Raw genomic sequence first — 16,440 nt, forward strand, 5'->3', positions numbered from 1 at the left:
TTATTCATCACATTATCACTGCAATGCTGCCAAAGTGTTGTGAATGTGTAATCATTCATCACATCGCTGCAATGCTGCCAAAGTGTTGTGAATGCATAATCATTCATCACATTATCACTGCAATGTTGCCAAAGTGTTGTGAATGTGTAATCATTCATCACATCGCTGCAATGCTGCCAAAGTGTTGTGAATGCGTAATTATTCATCACATCGCTGCAATGTTGCCAAAGTGTTGTGAATGCGTAATCATTCATCACATCGCTGCAATGTTGCCACAGTGTTGTGAATGCGTAATCATTCATCACATTGCTGCAATGCTGCCAAAGTGTTGTGAATGTGTAATCATTCATCACATTGCTGCAATGTTGCCAAAGTGTTGTGAATGCTTAATCATTCATCACATCGCTGCAATGTTGCCAAAGTGTTGTGAATGCGTAATTATTCATCACATCGCTGCAATGCTGCCAAAGTGTTGTGAATGCGTAATCATTCATCACATCGCTGCAATGTTGCCAAAGTGTTGTGAATGTGTAATCATTCATCACATTGCTGCAATGCTGCCAAAGTGTTGTGAATGTGTAATCATTCATCACATTGCTGCAATGTTGCCAAAGTGTTGTGAATGTGTAATCATTCATCACATTGCTGCAATGCTGCCAAAGTGTTGTGAATGCGTAATCATTCATCACATCGCTGCAATGTTGCCAAAGTGTTGTGAATGCGTAATCATTCATCACATTGCTGCAATGCTGCCAAAGTGTTGTGAATGTGTAATCATTCATCACATTGCTGCAATGTTGCCAAAGTGTTGTGAATGCTTAATCATTCATCACATTGCTGCAATGCTGCCAAAGTGTTGTGAATGTGTAATCATTCATCACATCGCTGCAATGTTGCCAAAGTGTTGTGAATGCGTAATCATTCATCACATCGCTGCAATGTTGCTAAAGTGTTGTGAATGCGTAATTATTCATCACATCGCTGCAATGCTGCCAAAGTGTTGTGAATGCGTAATCATTCATCACATCGCTGCAATGTTGCCAAAGTGTTGTGAATGTGTAATCATTCATCACATTGCTGCAATGCTGCCAAAGTGTTGTGAATGTGTAATCATTCATCACATCGCTGCAATGTTGCCAAAGTGTTGTGAATGCTTAATCATTCATCACATCGCTGCAATGTTGCCAAAGTGTTGTGAATGTGTAATCATTCATCACATCGCTGCAATGTTGCCAAAGTGTTGTGAATGTGTAAGGGGCCTCCGTGGCTCAGTCGGTTAGCGTGCTAGCGCAGCGTAATGACCCAGGAACCTCTCACCAATGCGGTCGATGTGAGTTCAAGTCCAGCTCATGCTGGCTTCCTCTCTGGCTGTAAGTGGGAAGGTCTGCCAGCTACTTGCGGATGGTCATGGGTTTCCCCCGGGCTGTGCCCGGTTTCCACCCACCATAATGCTGGCCGCCGTCGTATAAGTGAAATATTCTTGAGTATGGCGTAAAACACCAATCAAATAAATAAAATAAATAAATTGTGAATGTGTAATCATTCATCACATCGCTGCAATGTTGCCAAAGTGTTGTGAATGCGTAATCATTCATCACATCGCTGCAATGTTGCCAAAGTGTCGTGAATGTGTGGTTATTCATCACATTATCGCTGCATGATTTTTCCTATTTGTTTTGTGTATGGTAAGTGACAGATATACAACAAGGATTTTTTTTGCTATATCTTCTTTCTTGGTATACAGAAGTATAAACAGTGTTTTTGTTCATGGACAGTTATCAAAGAATCTCAGTCCACAGACTGGGGAGTTGTGAAAGGTTGACAATCATTCAGTGTTCTGTTCCTTTGTTTTTAGGTAATAATTGCTGCAGAGTTGCTGAAGAATGCTGATGAGCTGGTGAAGTGTAAGATACATCCCACGTCAATCATCAGTGGATACAGGCTGGCCTGCAAGTAAGACCACACGAACATGTCGTTAGCATGAACCCCATATACCCCCCCCCCCCCCCATAAAGCACATAAGGAAGACCACATGGCTTTGGTCTGCTCTTAATATATGCGCATGTACATGTTGTTCATTCATACCTAAAAGGCTTTCATCAGACACCTTGTGCTGTTTTACAGAAATAGAACATTGACATGTAGGCAACTTCACATAATTTGATGAAAAGGAGAGACATTATTTACCTCTCATGTGGCATCCTAATGTCTGTGTGTTCCCTGTGATGGGTGTCATGTCTGTTCCCTTTGATGGGTGTCATGTCTGTTCCCTTTGATGGGTGCTCTGTCTGTTCCCTGTGGTGGGTGCCCTGTCTGTTCCTTGTGATGGGTGCCCTGTCTGTTCCCTGTGATGGTCTGTTCCCTGTGATGGTCTGTTCCCTGTGATGGGTGCCCTGTCTGTTCCTTGTGATGGGTGCCCTATCTGTTCCATGTGATGGGTGCCCTGTCTGTTCCTTGTGATGGGTGCCCTGTCTGTTCCTTGTGATGGGTGCCCTGTCTCTTCCCTGTGATGGGTGCCCTGTCTGCTCCTTGTGGTGGGTGTCTGGTCTGTTCCCTGTGATTGGTGTCATATCTGTTCCCTTGATGGGTGCTCTGTCTGTTCTTTTGATGGGTGCTCTGTCTGTTCCCTTTGACGGGTGCTCTGTCTGTTCCCTTTGACGGGTGCTCTGTCTGTTCCCTTTGATGGGTGCCCTGTCTGTTCCTTGTGATGGGTGCCCTGTCTGTTCCTTGTGATGGGTGTCTGGTCTGTTCCTTGTGATGGGTGCCCTGTCTGTTCCCTGTGATGGGTGCCCTGTCTGTTCCCTGTGATGGGTGCCCTGTCTGTTCCCTGTGATGGGTGCCCTGTCTGTTCCCTCTGATCAGTGACATATCTCTTCCCTGTGATGGGTGCTCTGTCTGTTCCTTGTGATCGGTGTCTGTTCCCTGTGATGGGTGTCTTGTCTGTTCCCTGTGATGGATGTACTGTCTGGTGTCTCTGGCATCATGTTTGTGTTGGTCTGTATTCTGAACAGAACACTGTTAAACACCTTCTGCTGCCACCATTGTAAAAATTCGACTAAAAAAAGTGAATGCAAGAATAAAGACCAGCAGCTTTAAAGACCATTCAGTGCTCTCAAGGAAGCTAGTTTTAAATTATTTTTCAATTTTTCTTTTCTTTTCAGGTGAATTACATGCATTTGAAAGGTTGGATTAACATAGTTTATTTTAGTGAGGTTTTTTTTTAGTGTGTGTTTTATCTTTGTGCCCAATCTTAACCTTGATGAGCTTAGGGCTGGGGATAATTGGTATGTAGATGTTGATTTCATGATATTGCACTGCACAAATCTTAAGTTAACACACTGTTGTTGTTGTTTCAGGGAAGCATGTAAGTACATCCAGGAGCACCTGTTGATCAACACTGACGAATTGGGCAGAGAGTGTATTGTGAACGCAGCCAAAACAAGCATGGCCAGTAAAATCATTGGACCGTATCCTTTCCTCTGTAGTGTACACGCAGACACGTGTAGGTGTTGGATTTTACCCTGACTTTTTACGGTGGCAAGCGTTGTCATTCACATGTGCAGACCCAGTTCCAGGTTGTTTTACAGTGTGAATATATGGAATCTGATACATTTAAAACCTTTAAACTCATTGGATGACCATAGTTTTATCATCTTGTAGAACATGAAGTATAAGGAATTTTTACCCTGGGATTGGCCAGTATTATTGCTCTTTATTCTTTCAGTCATTCATTCATTCACCCAACGGTAATTATGTGCAGATATCTTTTATAGCCAAATAGAATTGTGTCATTGAACAAAAGTGTTTATTTAGTCAGTAAATTCAGTATTTATTGATCAAGTTTAGGATCCTCGCCCGTCCTAGGTTGTAAAGAAATTGGCCAGAGCAGGATTTGAACTCGCGCAGAATCCAAAAAGTAATGGTATCATGGTCTGTTTCAGTTTATTATCAAGAGTTTAACATAAATGTCAATATTATCTTTGCAATGAGTGCAAAATTATTTCTTCGGTTAAACAGTTGCATAAAACGAATGATAAGGCTGCGTAAAACATTGAACTGAAATCCACTTAAATGGCTGTTTGTTATACGCATCAGATGTAGGATAATCTCACCCAGATCGTGGTAAGAAGATCTGATTGTCTATAAGGTGTTTACAAAATCCATATTACCTCTTAGAAACCATCTTAACACACTGACAGGGATTCCGAATTCTTCTCCAACATGGTGGTTGATGCTGCCAATGCTGTGAAGATGTCCGATGGCAAGGGAGGCCACCGGTACCCTGTGAAGGCCGTGAATGTGTTGAAGGCTCATGGGAAGAGTTCACGAGAAAGCGTATTGGTGCCAGGATATGCGCTGAACTGCACGGTTGCATCTCAAGGTGAGTGGGTCACGGTCAAAAAAGTGTCACTGACGTTTCCCGCCAGTTAGAGCATATGCACTCAGCCAGCTGCATATGGTCATTTGAAATATACTCTAGATATGGTGTGTATAGACCTCTTTGGTTATGTTCAAGGTGAAGAAAACACTAAAATGAAGTACATATCAAATAAAAGATCGTTAAAAACTGTCCAGGAAAATAGTTTGATTTATTTTGTGTAGAATTTTTTCCGAGGAGTAAAATGGTTGTAAAACCTCATATTCTGCAGTGGTCGGAGGCAACGTCACATCTATATTAATGGCTTGAAATAGTTTCCAGGTTCATTTGATGAATGCATTTATTCCTCTTGTTTTCATGGGTTTTAATGGAAAAAAAACCTGAAGTGATGGTTACTGCATAATCCAAAGTTTCAAATGCATTTCAGTAGCATGAAAACAATTCTAACTTAGCCAGTACTGTTCAGTTTTGTTGGCCAGGGTAAGGTTTTATGTTTGGGTTAGATATTCCATCAGTTTTCACGTCATCTTTATGAAACTTGGTGGGAATGATGAACAGGATTTGGGGATTTACTCATTTTGATTAGGGATGTTTCCATTTTTATTCAGATTATCAGGTTTTTGCCTTGGCCATTTTATCTTAGCCAGCACTGTTCAGTTTTGTTGGCCAGGGTAAGGCTTTATGTTTGGGTCAGATATCCCAACAGTTTTTACATCAGCTTTATGAAACTTGGTGGCAATGATGAACAGGATTTGGGGATTTACTCATTGTGAATGATTAGGAATATTTGCATTTTTAGCTTTCCATTACAATGTAAGTTTTTTTGTTAGGGTCAGCTGTTGTCAAAGTTGTCAATTGTTCATGAAACTTCTTGGGCTTGATGAACATGCTTTGAGGATGTTGACATTATACTTAAAATTTCTGTTTTGATAAAAACTACCATGTTTTGGACTTGCCGTGTTCACTTCACAGATGTCTATGTAACCTCAGAGTAAGGTTTCATGTTTGGATCAGCTGTTAACAGTTTTCAACATATCTTCCTGAAACTAAAGCTGGCATTTGAACTGAAACGATTACCGGCAAGATGGCAGGTTTCTCTTAACCCTTGTTTTAGACAGTGTTTAACGAGCTTTCATATACTTGTAAATGTTAGCATTTTCTTGTTTTGTTTTTTTGAAGGATTACTTATATTGGGTAAGGCATTTAAAACAAAACAAGGTCATGTGACTGACATCACTAAGTCAATCAGTTAAGTTACTTGTAAATTCTTACCATTAGAATCAAGTGTTCTTTTTTTTAAAGTGACTAAAAAATAGAATTCATTTTCTTGGTCTGCTTAAGGAGAACTTAGTATAATGATTTTCCTATGCTATAAGATTGACTCATGAGTATGAGGCTGCATGTTGTTGTTGCTTTGACAGTTGTGTTCATCGTGTTCGCAAAAAAAAAAAAAATTGAATAGACTTGTTCTGTGCGGCTAGTCTTTTGTGGGTGAACTGACGCTTCCTCTCCAACCAACCCAAACTCGTCTGCCTGTGAAGCGGTGTTGGGTATTTGAAGGCTGGAATGATGTTTTGGTGATGCAGCAGTATAAATATGACAGTATTTCGACTGTATGGCTGAAAGAAGCCATTGTCATTATGTGATCAAAGTAATTGTAAAACCAGTTACACTTGTGTGCAAGGTTCAAGTTTTTACTGTTATTCTTCGTTTTCGCATGTTTGCAGGTGTTTATTCAAACATATTCTGAAGGCATGGTTCTTTGTTTACGGACATAATTATAGTTTTTGTGAAGCCCTGAAACTGGCCAATCCAAGCAATGAAGTTTTGTGTCCAAGATCAAATTAAAAGTGTGAATAAAAAGTTGCTCTTTCATGTGTGAAAAGGTTGGGGAATTAAGGTACTGGTAGCTCTTTTTAGCTGTCAGTTTTGGATAAATGCCCATTTTTTTAAACTCCAAACCGTAATGTCCCCAGTCAACTTGCCTGCAGACTGCGTAAAGTCTGGGGGTATATACACTGGGGTATAGGAAGAGCCCTGGTCAGATCATAACTGCCTGAGGGCTGATGATCTCAGGCTCGTATACAGACCAGGGACACAATAGTGTGGCAGGAACAGCTAGAACACTGCATTCCATATGCATTAAAAGCTGATAATCAAATCATGATTGACATTTAATACTTGGTTATACACCCAACATGTTGATAAGTGCAAGGGAAAATTAACAAAAAAAAGGTAAACGGTTAAAAAAAAAACCTGCAGGCTAAAAACTGCTCTACCCTAATTTTCACTGGCATCAGTTAGTTGCCAGAGGTCAGTGGTTTATGACGGGCAAACTGATTTCCTCCTCTGGTAAAGCTGTCCGCCATTGTACGAGAGAAAAAGTCTGGAGTATCGTTTTAAACAATAATGAAATAAATATAAATTGCAGAGTAAAGGCTGAATATCAAATGTATTCAAGTGAGAGGCTAGTGTCTCGTGGATTATCATTTCATGTGAAAAATTTTTTTGATGTTCAACTTTCACTGTGCTATATTTCGTTAATTATTTAAGTTCTGATAATATCATGATTTTGTGTATTGAACAAGTTAAAGCAATGTGTATTATGACGTCATTCCGTTGAGCTCGGATTGGAACGTCCTAAAACAAAATTGTTTCATTTTTGGCATCTGGGTGTGTAATAAGAAAAGTGATATCCAACTGAGCCAGTGAGATTTCACTTGTATCTGTAAAGGATATTTATTTACATTTCACCTTCATATAAATAATGAAATGCTGTTTTATAGCTATGCCGAGAAGATCACAGGAGCAAAGGTTGCCTGTCTGGACTTCAGTCTGAACAAAGCGAAAATGCACCTAGGTGTGCAGGTGTTGGTGGAGGACCCGGCCAAACTGGATGCCATCAGGCAAAGGTAAGTGGACAGCACATGAAATAATCAGTTCATTCTTGATGAGTTTTTTTGTCATAGTAGTCATAGGCAAACATTTGAGCAGACAAAACTTGTGTACTTTGCCTGATCTTTATGGGCTGATTTGATCTCCTCCTCTCCACCTGTCTCCTCTCATGTAAGCTATGGTTCACAGAGAGGCCGACATAACAAAGGAACGAATCCAGAAGATCCTGGCTTCCGGAGCGAACGTCATCCTCACAACAGGAGGGATTGAATGATCTCTGTCCTGAAGTATTTTGTGGAGGCCGGTGCGATGGCCGTCAGACGGTGCAAGAAGACTGACCCTGGAAACGCATCGCCAAGGCAACCGGAGGTAAGTCTGTTTCAGTTTTAACTTTTCAGCCTTTTGCCAGAAGACGGTTGATCCCAAAAATCAGGCTAATCACTGCATCTTAGGTTATAATTTGCAACCCCTTGTTCTGACTCACAAACATTTTCCCTGCATGGGGGCCTCCCTTTCCGAGGAGGCTAGCATGCCATCATGGCACAATGAGCCTCCCACCAATGTGGTCCCTATGAATTCCAGTCCAGCTGATACTGGCTTCTTTCTCCAGCCGTGGAGTGGGAAGGTTGCCAGCAGTGTACGAATGGTCGAGGGTTTCTCTGAGCATTGCCCTGTTTCCTCCCGCCATAATGCTGGCCGCCGTCATATAAGTAAAATATTCTCGAGTATGGCGTAAAACACCAATCAAATAAATCAGTTGCTGTGTCAGGGAATTGAGAACATATTGCATTATAGTTAATTGTATGTCTAGATACCTTTTCACTTTATCCAGTCCTTCATTGTTATGAGTTTTAACCCTGAGCTTCCACACTATTTCAGGTACGCTGGTGATGACACTGGCAAACCTAGAAGGGGAGGAGTCTTTTGACGCTACAATGCTGGGCGCCGCAGAGGAGGTTGTACAGGAGCGTATTTGTGACGATGAACTTCTGCTCATCAAAGGGTATGTAAACCAAATTTCGGATTTACTTTACCGTGACCTCTAGCAAGCCAGTATTGAGCAACATCAAGGTCAGATGATGAAGGTTTACAGGCTTTGCACTGGGCCTGGAAAAGCCTGGGATTTGAATGCAACCACCCCAGGCCTTGAAAAAGCCTGGGGTTTGAATGTAACTATTCCACACCTTGAAAAAGCCTGGAACTTGAATGTAACTATTCCACACCTTGAAAAGCCTGGATTTTGAATGTAACTATTCCACACCTTGAAAAAGCCTGGAATTTGAATGTAACTATTCCACACCTTAAAAACGCCTGGAATTTGAATGTAACTATTCCGCACCTTGAAAAAGCGAGGATTTGAATGCAACTATTCCACACCTTGAAAAGCCTGGAATTTGATTGCAACTATTTCACACCTTGAAAAAACCTGGAATTTGAATGTAACTATTCCACACCTTGAAAAAGCCTGGAATTTGAATGTAACTATTCCACACCTTGAAAAAGCCTGGAATTTGAATGTAACTATTCCGCACCTTGAAAAAGCCTGGAATTTGAATGTAACTATTCCACACCTTGAAAAAAGCCTGGAATTTGAATGCAATTATTCCACACCTTGAAAAAGCCTGGAATTTGAATGTAACTATTCCGCACCTTGAAAAAGCCTGGAATTTGAATGTAACTATTCCACACCTTGAAAAAGCCTGGAATTTGAATGTAACTATTCCGCACCTTGAAAAAGCCTGGAATTTGAATGTAACTATTCCACACCTTGAAAAAGCCTGGAATTTGAATGCAATTATTCCACACCTTGAAAAAGTCCTGGAATTTGAATGCAACTATTCCACACTTTGAAAAAGCCTGTTATTTCAATGCAACTATTCCATGCCTTGAAAAAGCCTGGGATTTGAGTGCAACTATTCCACACTTTGAAAAAGCCTGGGATTTGAATGCAACTATTCCATGCCTTGAAAAAGCCTGGGATTTGAGTGCAACTATTCCACACTTTGAAAAAGCCTGGTATTTCAATGCAACTATTCCACGCCTTGAAAAGCCTGGAATTTGAATGCAACTATTCCACACATTGAAAAAGCCTGGGATTTCAATGCAACTATTCCACACCTTGAAAAAGCCAGGAATTTGAATGCAACTATTCCACACCTTGAAAAAGCCTGGAATTTTGAATGCAACTATTCCACACCTTGAAAAGCCAGGAACTTCAAAGTAACTATCCACACATTGAAAAAGCCTGGGATTTGAATGTAGCTATTCCACACCTTGAAAGCCTGGAATTTGATTGCAACTATTCCACACCTTGAAAAAACCTGGAATTTAAATGTAACTTATTCCACACCTTGAAAAAGCCAGGAATTTGAATGTAACTATTCTGCACCTTGAAAAAACATGGAATTTGAATGCAACTATTCCACACCTTGAAAAAGCCTGGGATTTGAATGTAACTATTCCACACCTTGAAAAAAGCCTGGAATTTGAATGTAACTATTCCACACCTTGAAAAAGCCTGGATTTGAATGTAACTATTCCACGCCTTGAAAAACCTGGGATTTGAATGTAACCATTCCACACCTTGAAAAAGCCTGGGATTTGAATGCAACTATTCCACGCCTTGAAAAAGCCTGGAATTTGAATGTAACTATTCCACACCATGAAAAAGCCTGGAATTTGAATGTAACTATTCCACACCTTGAAAAAGCCTGGAATTTGAATGTAACTATTCCGCACCTTGAAAAAGCCAGGAATTTGAATGTAACTAATCCGCACCTTGAAAAAGCCTGGAACTTGAATGTAAACTATTCACACCTTGAAAAAGCCTGGAATTTGATTGCAACTATTCCGCACCTTGAAAAGCCTGGAATTTGAATGCAACTATTCCACGCCTTGAAAAACCTGGAATTTGAATGCAACTATTCGACACCTTCAAAAAGCCTGGGATTTGAATGCAACTATTCCACACCTTGAAAAGCCTGGAATTTGAATGTAACTATTCCACACCTTGAAAAAGCCAGGAACGTGAAAGTAACTTTCAGGCCTGGAAAAGTCTTTCCCTCCATTTCCATTATTGCTTGATATGTATATTTTGAGCATTCCCTTTTTTCGGAACTAAGGGGAGGAAGCTTTCGACACTTGAGACATTGTGTATCATGCATGTACCTGTGTCAATGAAGGACTGAACAGTGCATGTCCCATAAGGTGGGAATTCTTCAGGCAGTCACATAGGTGTTAAACCAGTGCAGGATTCATAGCAAACCTTGTGAAGAATGGCTAAACACACCACAAGGATAGGTGGGAGTGGTTTTGTCCGTTACGTCTGGAACCAATCTGACAATGGCAGTTTTGACCATAGACAAGACTAAATTTGAAGTGTGGTAATGAATTACATTAATGAATCAGAGAAATTAAGGTAAGTGGTATCATGTTACAACAAAAGTATCACAATTTGAACAGCCAGTGCCAAAAGAAAAAATAACCACTATCCCTGAAAAATAACACAATTGGTCTTATAACCCTGGATGTCATTTACATAGCCAGCAGTTACAAAAACCATAAAAGTCACTGTGGTCTTAAGAAGACTATCAAATCATCTTGGTTATCCATCATATCAAATTTGGTGTTTCAGACCAAAAGCTCGTACAGCTGCCTCGGTAATTCTGCGCGGTGCTAACGACTTCATGGTGGACGAGATGGAGCGCTCGCTGCACGACGCCCTCTGCGTGGTAAAGCGGGTCCTGGAGTCCAAGACAGTGGTACCTGGGGGTGGGGCAGTGGAGGCAGCACTCTCCATCTACCTGGAGAACTTTGCCACGTCATTAGTAAGTTCCAGTTTCAGTTTTTTAATGATTTGGGTCAGATAAGCCTAGTAGTGGCTTCTTGTGGCCACGATACTTCTGGATCTTTAGGCAGGATTAACAGTGACAGGTGTCCTTACGGTAAAGCGGTGAAACCCTCAGCTGTCGCGGTGATCCAGGAACCTCTGACCAGTGCAGTCGCTGTGAGTTCAAGTCCAGCTTGGTTTTCTCTCTGGTTGTATGTGTAAGGTCTGTCTGCAACCTGCAGATGATCATGGGCAGTGTGGCTGCACACCCAAAGCCCTGAGGTAGTATTTTCACTGGTTATTTCAGTGTCTGAAATTCAATATTGATGAGTTCACTGATGATGATGGAAGCCGATGCATTTTTTGTTTTATCACACAGGGTTCTCGTGAGCAGTTGGCGATTGCCGAGTTTGCACGGGCTCTACTGGTCATCCCCAAACAGCTGGCGGTGAACGCTGCGCAGGATTCCACCGACCTTGTGGCTAAACTGCGGGCCTACCATAACATGTCACAGACCAAGACCGAGCATGCAGAACTTAGATGGTGAGTCCTCAACATTCGGACTACGTGGTAAACGAATTCCATTCTTAACCTCGTTGGTCGACTTCTTTACAGAAGGATATAGGATATTGCAAAGAAATGATTGCATACTATAAATATTTGTTAGTTGAGAGTTGCAAGAAAAACAGTTTAGCTTAGTTGATGTCTTCTATTAAAACTTTTATGGCGATATGGCTACATTGGAGGTATAATCAGCCCTCCATTCTACAACTTCTTACTGAAGTGACTGTTAATTTGAGGGGTAAGTACCATCTATCATGTCACGTCATGGAATTTATCAACAGCTGCATTTAATTGCCATGCTGTACGAACAGTGCAGAAAGGTGAGGCCTTGATGAAAAATCAGGTGAATTTGTCTCATTTACTGAAAAATCACAAAAAGATTTTTCATAAACTATCTACAGAAGGGTGATTAGTTGGTTAATAAAACTTGTTGATTTACCGTAATTAGAATACACATTACTGGTTGAGGAATTACACTCTCTGATTAATGTTTTGAGTGATGATACACTTAATTGAAAACAAACAGTATGTGTACCCTGTTTCGAGGCAGCAAGTTGGGGGTGGCCGGCCGAGGTGGTTAGTGTGCTAACACAGCACGATGACCCAAGAGCCTTTCACCAATGCGGTCTCCCTAACTTCGAGTCCAACCTATGCTTGCTTCTTCTCTGGTTGTATCTGAGAACGCCTGCCAGCAACCAGATGATGGCCATGTGTTTCCTGCCACTATAATGATGGCCGCCATCGTAGGAGAGAAAAAACCATTAGCTACATGGTTCCTCATTGATAAGATAATTAAATATATGGTTTCAGCAATCCTCATATTGGACGAGGTGCCAGGTTACTGACGCCATATATTTTTGTATCATGTCACTGATTAACCATGTAACGAATTTAACCTGTAAAAGACCCATCAATTCAGTGCAGAGGACCGATGTATAGGCGAATCACTTCAGAGATGTGACTTTTGTACTTAGAACACAACAAAGGGAGATAACCTACTCAGCAGGCACATTTGATTCAAGAATATATCTGTACCCCACATGACTGTTGTTGTAGAACGAAAAGTGGAGTATTTTGTCTGATGCAGGATAATTTTGAGAACAACACCGCATAAAACTTTAAATCAAATAACAAGTCTGTTTCTGTCTTCAAGGGTGGGTCTTGACCTCCACGAGGGTGCTGTCAGGGACAACAAGAAAGAAGGTGTTTTTGAACCCGCCATTTCCAAGATTAAGTCGCTCAAATTTGCCACAGAGGCAGCCATCACAATCCTGAGGATCGATGACTTGATTAAGCTGGCACCAGAACAAAAGGAAGGCAGATCCTACCAGGATGCTATGAGGAGAGGAGAGTTGTGATTGGTCCGACACACAGAATAGTATGATTATGATTGGAGAGACTTTCACAACAGCTGATTGGTGGGATAATTTCAAAAGGCTCTGATCTATTCTCTGATTGCAGAGTTGATTCCTTCTACTGATGTGCTAAAGGCTTTGATTGGTCAGATGTGCTGAAGACTCTTATTGGTCATTCTGATTTTGATTAGTCAGGCTTAAATTCTGTTTGTGCCATTTATGATTTTTTTGCATCTGAAGTGCTATTAAGTTATTCCGACATTACATTACGTGCCCACTTCTCCAAGTAGGCTCTGTCGTACTCTGAGATGCACAAATGTAAGTTGGCTACTGCATTCATGTTCATCAGTTTTGGCCAATACATTATGTGTAAACCTGGACCTGAGTGTGCTGTCTTTAGAGTGGCTCCACATGCCATTTTTCATGTGGATCTCTGTATCAAATCTACCATCACTGCAAACCTGTCAGAGCATTGTGTAAGTCTGTTCACCATAATGAATTAAACTTCGTAAATTTTCCTACATCCATTTTCCGTTGGTGCATGATTATGATTATTGGAAAAATGCTGCCACCACCAGCAGTTCTGGTCAGTCTTAAAGGTTTTCTGGTCAATCTTAAAGGTTTTGGACAGTTGCTCACGTAGTGATTGTCTAAAACTATACACTAATGAAGGCCCTGAATCTCATCGAAGCCAGGGCACAGTAATTAACCTGTATGAACAAACATGCCTGAAATACCCTGGATGACTTCAAATTTCACCCACTAAAGTGCATTTTCAGAGGCAAATAAAATGTCACAAAAGATTTTTGGGGGGTTGAAACTTACGATTGTTCAGTAGAATATCATCCCATATCGTCTTATGTTCCTAACAAACCTCAAAACACCTTTCTGAAATAAATAGAACTGTCGGAATCAGGAAAAATGAGCAAGTTAGTCATGGACAACATTTACGGCCATTTAGGGTATGTAATCTACACATCTCCCAGCAATGAATTTGTGGTAACATTTTTATGAGAAAGAAGTTGAAGTTTATAAGTTTAAATAGTATTCCTTTTACGAAGATCTGGATTTTCCCAACAATATAAAAACCTGTGTATATGTCCTATATGAATTACACTTGATTACTTGCTGCTACAAATCCAAGATTAGCCCTAATGCTTACAACAAGTGTTTCACATACCCTGATTCTTTTAAAATTTGGGACAGATATTAGTAGTGTTGAAAGTAGAATATTACATTTATTTACCTGCCGTTTGGAAAAGTGAAGACATGAGTATGTTGTTCATTTATAGATGGTTTAACCATGTGAGAGAAAAGAAACTCAATATTCCTGCTACAATTACACATATATTGGCTAAAATGAGCAGTCAAGGTGTCCCAAATTTTAGAATAGGGATATGCATATTCAGAGAAGGCATGTAGGGGTTTAAGTTTTTCTAGTTTACTTGTACAAGATAATGGTCTGCAGAACTTAGTTCAGCTCATGCTAACCACTCGGACAAAGAGGCGCTGAAGGCAGTCAGGAGAAACTGCTCTACATGGGCTAGTTTGTATGCTTTCTGCCAAGCACAATGACTTAGAACTTCTCACCATTGCAGTCGCTGCGAGTTCAACTCCAGCTCATGGTGGCTTCCTCTCTGGCCCGTACATGGGAAGGTTTACCAGTAATCCTTAGTTGAGGGTATGCTCCTTCACAGATAGGGTTCATACACCAGGACACTTTCCACGGCCGCATGAACCAGGCACAGAGATCCTTCCCTTATTCCCTTTCTCGATCCTAACGATTCACGATTCTTAAACTAGAAAGCATGGGATTTCATGCACTGCGGACTTGATCATCAAGTGCTGCCTCAACAGCGAGTGATCCAAATGTATGCGGACTTGATCATCCAAGTGCTGCCTCAACCGCGAGTGATCCAAAATGTATGCGGACTTGATCATCCAAGTGCTGCCTCAACCGCGAGTGATCCAAATGTATGCGGACTTGATCATCCAAGTGCTGCCTCAACAGCGAGCGATCCAAATGTATGCGGACTTGATCATCCAAGTGCTGCCTCAACAGCGAGTGATCCAAATGATCAAGATTCTGTATTACTTTCGTCTGATCTTCTGAGGGAAAAGGCCTACTTTGAATTACCTCCCTTGTTACATGACCTAAACCTAAAGTGAGATAACCTTTTGAGACAAACTATGAGAAGTGGGACCTTGCCTATTAAAGCAAGTGGTATGTAGGTTACGTCACGACCATGACTATTCCTAGGCTTATCAGCCTTTGAGAGTTGTAGAAATGTCGAGAGATCTTAAATGAAGTAACGTGTTTTTATTTTTTTTTTTATTTTTTTTTTGATTGGTGTTTTACGCCGTACTCAAGAATATTTCACTTATACGACGGCGGCCAGCATTATGGTGGGTGGAAACCGGGCAGAGCCCGGCGGAAACCCACGACCATCCGCAGGTTGCTGGCAGACCTTCCCACGTACACGTGTTTTTTAGTTAAGGTAGAATATACATATCCGATGAAGTTCGCCTAAGCTGTCTGTTGTATCTAAGGGCCAGGATTTTTAAATTACCTTAGGATGGATTGAAACATTTAACCTGGGCTTTCTAAATCAGTTTACAAAATTAAAATCTGTCTTAAGGGTAGATCAGCTAGCTTTACCTCCTCACTGCGAAATCTCCCATTTTCTGAGGTCCCACCTAACCACAGCTTACTCCTAGAAACGCACCTTTTAAACGCTAGTGACAACAAGGGAGGTAATTTGGCGTGGCTCTGTTACTGTTAACTCTTCCTTTAACCTGGAGACCTTAATCTTGACTGTCAAGATGTCGCAGCCAAACTGGAACTTCCAGTGTGCTTCATGTGGATTGCTTTTGTGTGAGATGTGGAAAAAATGGGAAGAAATTTGTACAATGTGTTGAAGAACACTTATCTTCGGACAGTCTTGTGCGCATATCTTTATGTCACTTGGAGTTTGGCAGTAACTTGCCACAGGTTGAGGGTTTATGTCTGCCACTCCGTTTTCCTCTGACCATAAAGGTTTGGTTAGTCTTTATTTATTTATTTGATTGGCATTTACGCCAAACTCCAGTGTATTTCACCTATAGGACGGCTACCAGCGTTATGGTGGGAGAAGGCCCGGCAGAGCCCGGGGCAAATCCATGATCATGCGCAGGTTGCTGGTAGACTTCTCCACATGCGCAGGAAGAAAAAAACCAGCATGAGCTGGACTTGAACTGCACAGGAACGGGCATTGTTGACACTGTGCCAACGCTGGCACATCAACCACCAGACCACGGCGGTCCTTCTATAGTCAGTAATATCAGACACAACACCTTTATGCCAAATGGGAGAGTACCCAATTCACTTTTCCAAACTGGACAATTTCAGAGGATCTCCAGTGAAGACAGTCAATTCATTA

General features: G+C 41.2%; 1 protein-coding gene across 1 annotated transcript in view; it reads left to right on the forward strand.

Annotated features, from left to right (window-relative positions):
• The window catches only part of LOC135463721 (T-complex protein 1 subunit alpha-like), a 23,246-nt gene extending 9,845 nt beyond the window's left edge, over nt 1-13,401 (forward strand). Inside the window, 12 exon segments of the mRNA XM_064741132.1 lie at nt 1,856-1,953; nt 3,357-3,467; nt 4,200-4,381; nt 5,215-5,225; nt 7,175-7,290; nt 7,463-7,544; nt 7,547-7,612; nt 7,615-7,642; nt 8,153-8,276; nt 10,908-11,100; nt 11,482-11,645; nt 12,820-13,401. Coding sequence (XP_064597202.1) covers nt 1,856-1,953; nt 3,357-3,467; nt 4,200-4,381; nt 5,215-5,225; nt 7,175-7,290; nt 7,463-7,544; nt 7,547-7,612; nt 7,615-7,642; nt 8,153-8,276; nt 10,908-11,100; nt 11,482-11,645; nt 12,820-13,024 — 1,380 coding nt within the window. The 3' untranslated portion in view covers nt 13,025-13,401.
• The last annotated feature ends 3,039 nt before the right edge of the window (nt 13,402-16,440 follow it).

Source organism: Liolophura sinensis, chromosome 3, assembly GCF_032854445.1.
Source record: "Liolophura sinensis isolate JHLJ2023 chromosome 3, CUHK_Ljap_v2, whole genome shotgun sequence".
NCBI lineage: Eukaryota > Metazoa > Mollusca > Polyplacophora > Chitonida > Chitonidae > Liolophura > Liolophura sinensis.